Genomic DNA, 6,102 nt, shown 5'->3' with positions numbered 1-6,102 from the left:
ATAAATAATACATTAATAAGAAGCAGTTCATGGTGAAAATTAGTAAGAGCGTGGCTCAAGATTTATTTTATAATATTGTGTAAAAGGAAAATCTTGTAAAAAACAATAAAAAAATATTCAGATAGTTGTTAAAATCCTGAAAGATCAAAATCAAACCTTTTTTAACCAACTAATTATTTTTTTAATAAACTAAATTCATACATTTTAAACAAAATAATATTACTGCTTTATAATTTTTTTTCTGAGTTGTAGAATGTTGTTTCATGCTTTATGAAGTTTCACTTCAAAATAATTAATAATAGAATTGCCAGATAATAATCTTATGTTACACTGAATCACATGTAAGAATGGTATATATCTTTTAAGCATAATACATGGGGAGAAAAAAAAAAATCTGTGAAGCACTTAGTTCCACACAAAGACACTCATGTATTATTTATGGTGAATTTTGTAAACCAGGTATTGATTATGATCATTAAGTTTAAGGATTAGGATTAGGAGATACAAAATTAAAAGAAATTTTCAATTTGACCAAAGTAGAATGAACTGGAGATGAGAGTGGAAGATAAGATGCATGTAGTTATTGTAGGACCATTTTTAATGTTTCAATTAAGTAGGCCTGATTTTATTTAGTGTATTATGTGTATAATGAGTTTTCCATCACATTTTTTATTTTATATATTTTATTAGTTTTATACTTTACTGACATCTAATTTTCTTATATCTGGTATCTAATTTTATTCACATGTATAAATAGAGTTCTTATATATAAGAACTGTATACATACAGTTCTCATCTATGCTTATAGCCATAACAAAGGCCTATAATACTATATACCACATCAACCAATAAATATTATACATCTATAATCTGTGTAATGACCAGATTATTATTATTGTAATTTGGTCATCATGACCTTCATTATTTCATACCGAAGGATATTTAGAGTTAACGAAAACATTAACTGTCAGGATAGGTTTCATTGAACATATAATTATGCATGTAATTACTATATTATCTTCCATAATATCATTTGGTACTTATGAATTTGTATTCTTCATATTTCTTTAGTATAGATTTAAAGTATAGTAAACATTCTCAAGATCCTTTTGGGAGGCACTGGTTACCTTACTTGTTTCGCATTGACAAAATTAAACTGAAATAACAATAAGCAGAATTGACCACCTGAAAAAGATATGAATTTTTAGTTAGAAATAAATCAACATTGTAGGTATACAAACACAATAGTAAATAAATTAATTAGTGTGAACATATAACTAAACTATGACTAATTTCATGTTTTCATTTCTATTTATGGCTATTTTTTAAAACTATTAATTTCATTTACTATGGAGGTGATATTTGAATGAATAGTATTCAGTTAAATATTACTTACAATTAGTAACTGTTTGTAAAATATTAGTAGTTTTAGTATTTATCAGTTTATAACTGGTATTAAGACTGATATTTTTATTCATATCTACTATTAATTGATTAAGTAGTAAGTATTAATAAGAATAATTGCTTATCTAAAATAACATATTATCAAGTATTATTTATTATAAGTATTATTAATACTTGTATTTAAATACAAAAGTTTAATCTAACCTTGCTGAAGTTTTCATAATTAGTTTTCAATCCAGTTAAAGTGACTGGAGTAGGCATATAATCGACCATCATGAGAAAAGTATAGATATATTTCTGGCATGAAACAGGCATACTAACCCAACTGGAGTAGTAAATGATTTTTCTTAGTTTTTCCACCTTCAAAAAAGAAAATATTGTTACAGTAATTTTTTTTTTCAATCTTAACTACTATTTCATTAGTATTTTCATACTTAATCGTAGGAACAAGATAAATTTATCTAATATCATTTATTAGAATCTATGTTTATTTTATTGGGTTAAATTTTTATTTCAAAAATTTTAATTAGGATCTGAGAAGTATAAGTCTAAAATTTGTTTCAGACAATAAAGAAAATTACTTAATCAATTTATCAACTCATTTTTAATTAGTTTAATTATTTGTGTTTTTTAATTTATTCACATCTACTAAAAATACATAAAACATCCAGACTGAGAGAAGCATAACTAAAATTTACCATTAGAAGCAATTTTTTTAAATTTTCTATATCATGTAGAGATGAGCATATCCACTTTTTTCAGAATCAGAAATACTCCGATTCTTTTTCCTTATTTATGATTCCCTGGAATCACCATGCTATTTATTCTAAGCCATAGATAATTTTGAGTTGTGCCACTTACATTCTGAATGTACGATATATTTACTATCGGTTAGTTTATTACTATCAGTAAAATAAATGGAATAATACTTGCCTCCTCTGTAAGAAGTTCACAAATAAAACTGATGATGAATTGGTTGCCAAGTGTTACACAAGTATTTACAAAACTGTTTACCAGCATAAGCTTATCAGTTTCCTGAATTTATGAATAGAAAAAGAAACTATAATTATATTCCTAAAATACAACTTTACTCATTGTGTCGGCTTAAAGAATTCACATAGTATTCTCATTTGGATTATAGAGAATATCGATAGCTAATAAATAATATATTGAAGGAAGATAAGTGAAAGTAATAAACACATAAATTATTTTTACATACTGTGGTTAGTCTTATTCCTGAAATGCTCAAAACCACTATACCAATGTTGTAAGAAAGGACAGCCAATGTTGAAAAAATATTGCTTAATTCTTTTGCACTTCTGAAAAAAATAAATAAAATAAAACTGATTCTGATGTTATATATATATTCTAGAATATTTCAGATGTGTACAATAACAAATATTTGAGAATTATATAAGGAAGATAAATTTATGATTCAATTTGATGTACATTAGTTATTGCCAAAAAAAGTTGTAATGTCCTTAAAACAATTAGAACTGATTTTGATTAGTGTGAATACAACCTTGCAATGGTAACAGAATCCTATATGTTGTTTTCAATTTTTTTATAAACGACTAATCTTCAAAATTAGGATCCAATCCAAAGTCGGCAGCTTATTCTATAATATTAATTTTTACCAAGTAAGCAACTCAGAGAATATAAATTTAAAAGAATGTTCTGTCCATTTTGCTGATCTGCTTTCTACACTAGTAGGTGGTCTAGCACAGTAATATGTTGCATCTTAGGTATTGACTTATCAGCACTATTGAGAAACAGGATTCTTTAACAAACTAGTCTTAACCAAGTGAGAGCTCCAAGAATTTAAAGTATTGGGCTCTCTAGATTAGAGATGGGGCCTTTCTAAACAAATTTTGGATTATCAACAATATGTTAGTTAAAATCATTAATTTATGTATAATCTTTTCAATTTTTTGAGACTGGTATTTATTGTTAAATAAAAACAATAAAATGTGTGTTGATAAGGTAGTTGATAGTGTTAAGTAATCTAAAATTGAAGGTTTTAAAAATTAATGAGATTGTAGCAGGATAGGTTGATTTGACTTGTTATTAATGACCTGGGCAGAGTAGCCTGAAAAACGTTTTTGGATAATTGGATCTTGGGTGCAAATTTGTATTCAAGAGTGTCATTGAGGATGGCCGAATTGGCCTAAACATTGGACTGTTGATGATGTGATAGAGAGTGTTGAGACTTAACATGGATACCATATTGACAACTGGTTTATTTAAACAAATCGTTACTTTATTTTATATTTGAAAAGTAGCAAACATTAAAAGGAAAAATTAAATATTTACAAGAGATACTTTTCTTGATTTCCGATGAGTAAAATCTGTCTGCCCTCTTAAAGCCACTTAAATAAAAAATGGCAGCCAACTGAATTTTAAATATTTCATTTATTTTTTATTCATTGCTTATTAGATTTAGAGGTACCTACTGGAAGCAAAAGAACTTTTCAAATGTACTGTCAATTTACTAAAATTTTAGTTCTAATACTTTATGTTCAACTTTTCATTAGATACAGTTTTTCAAAACCCAACATTATTTTCTCAAATACCATGCTACCAACATTTTGTAAATATTATTTTGACAAATCAAATGAAAACTATTATTCTTACCGAGATAATTATTATAAACTACTTTATGGTTAATTTAACTGGCTTAATTTAGTTCTAATATACATTAGTATATTAACAGTTTATTTAGTTTTCAGAATTCAAATTTTCATTTCGAAATAATGAGAAATAAATGTTTTGTGAATTTGTTTTGCAGATGTTTATGAAACTGTCACTATTATGAAAATAATCCTTACAGCCTACATTATGGGGAATTTAACTAGTTTTTAATTTTAGGGTAAAAGGACATTTGTACCCCTAATAATTCCTGAGATGCAGTTTATTTTTTCTATATAAGGAAAATAAAGAATCATTCTATTACGATACATTTAACAAGCTCCAAATTTAGAGCCATGGGACTTTCATAATCTTCCAATACACACTTTTCAAACACCAGTATTGCCAAATTCTTGGAAACTGCTACTATTGAGGGGAAAAGTCATTATGATCTACTTTATGAAGGATTTAAATAGCTTCACTTTGAGTGCTAATAGTTCCCTAGATATAAAACAAATTAAATTCACAAAATCTTAATATTTCATTGATTGGAAAGTCAAATCCGGTTAGGGAAAACTATATCTCAAGAACTATATATTGTCAAATGACAATTATCTCTTATTACTCAAATTGAAAACTAGTTAAATTCTCCACAAAGTACTTTATAATAACTATCTTGGTAACAGTCATGGTTTCCATGATATTTGCCAAAATGTATTCATATAATGTTGATAAATTTCCTCTTCCTAAAAAAAGTGCATTAGCACATTATTAAATCTTTTTCCATAGCTTTAAAGATATTAAATACTAAATGAAAGATGGGTAAAATTTTTAAAATTTAATTGTGCACCATTTTTTATTCCGGCGGCATATATATTTTTCAGCTGATCTTCAGGGGAATAATTAATATATTGAAATAAATGAGAGGTAGCATAGAATAGGTCAAATTTTTCTGCACGGGCTCCCGGACTAATAAGACAATCCAAAGATAATTAGCATGGTTTTGTTAACTTTTCGTCAGAGGTGTATCTCAGGCATGCATGTGCATACATATACTTTGGCGAGGCGTATTGATGGCACCACTTTTAGGGAGTGGCAAAGTTTCAAAATAGATAATAATATCTTTTGAAAATCTAAACCATTTCATTTCATGACTTTTTAATTTTTAACCTGTACAATACACCATAAATACAATTTTTATTGCCAAAATTTTCTTCAAATTTACAGTATATTTTAGTCTTAAAATGAAATACTTGAATAATGGGGCGGTAAAATTTTCCTCCGCCCAGGGCGGCTGACACCCACGCTTCGCCATTGTTTCTGCATAATAAATTCTTGAATAATATTCAATGTATTACCTCTGTAGTTGCTGATAGTGTTTGATACAACTCTTTATTTCTTCCTTTACATATGATTCATATATTTCTTCCCGTTTCGATGAATCTTTATTTTCATCTGACAATTTGCGACACCTTTGTTCGACACTCAAGATGGCTAATCCTATCAGTTGGGCTTGGTAACCGATTGAAATGTAGGCCGTTGTCAAATAGAAACAAGTGTTGCCGAATGTAAAATACGATAAATACATTGACATGAACTGAAACATGTAGGTCAAGACGAACCCCCACCAGGTGCCAAGGTCCAGCGGTGTCCAACAGGGGTACATGAGGTTGTTCATAGGGTCCTCAGACTTACCCCAGATATGACACTTTATAAAAGGTACCAAGTTCATCACCCAAGCCAAATACATACCTGCAATGAAAGATTATTCTTTTAGAAAATACCATTATAGAATTGAGAAAAGAAATAACGAAACAAAAAATAATTTCACAAAAGAGGCAGTAAATTGTTTAAAACACACGCACAAAATATTGTTTGTTTTTTTAAATAATAAAAAAATATATTATGAAGTTACCATTCTGATTGACTTATCTACCGTTTTTTTCACACCATTGACTGCTGTCTTTTTCACGGCTAAAAGAAAATTTTATATTCTTTGTATTAAGTTTTTTCCATGTCAGTTCCTGAATTGAATATCATATCAATTGATAATGATTATTTCCTAGGAAA

General features: G+C 27.7%; 1 protein-coding gene across 2 annotated transcripts in view; it reads right to left on the bottom strand.

Annotated features, from left to right (window-relative positions):
* Positions 1–994: 994 nt before the first annotated feature.
* The window catches only part of LOC106677357 (uncharacterized), a 12,760-nt gene continuing 7,652 nt past the window's right edge, over positions 995–6,102 (bottom strand). The window contains exons 4-8 of one of the 2 annotated variants that reach the window (XM_014415239.2): positions 5,391–5,784; positions 2,624–2,723; positions 2,338–2,439; positions 1,609–1,764; positions 995–1,185 (exon numbers count right to left, since the gene is read on the bottom strand). In XM_014415239.2, the coding sequence (XP_014270725.1) occupies positions 1,129–1,185; positions 1,609–1,764; positions 2,338–2,439; positions 2,624–2,723; positions 5,391–5,784 (809 nt within the window). In that variant the 3' untranslated portion in view covers positions 995–1,128. The remainder of the gene's footprint in view (positions 1,186–1,608; positions 1,765–2,337; positions 2,440–2,623; positions 2,724–5,390; positions 5,785–6,102) is intronic. The other variant, XM_014415240.3, reaches the window with a different exon arrangement.

Source organism: Halyomorpha halys, unplaced genomic scaffold (assembly GCF_000696795.3).
Source record: "Halyomorpha halys isolate HHAL.00 unplaced genomic scaffold, Hhal_1.1 Scaffold95.1, whole genome shotgun sequence".
Taxonomy (NCBI): Eukaryota; Metazoa; Arthropoda; class Insecta; order Hemiptera; family Pentatomidae; genus Halyomorpha; species Halyomorpha halys.
Note: the sequence above shows the minus strand (reverse complement) of the source record. Positions and strands in the feature narration are given on the sequence as shown.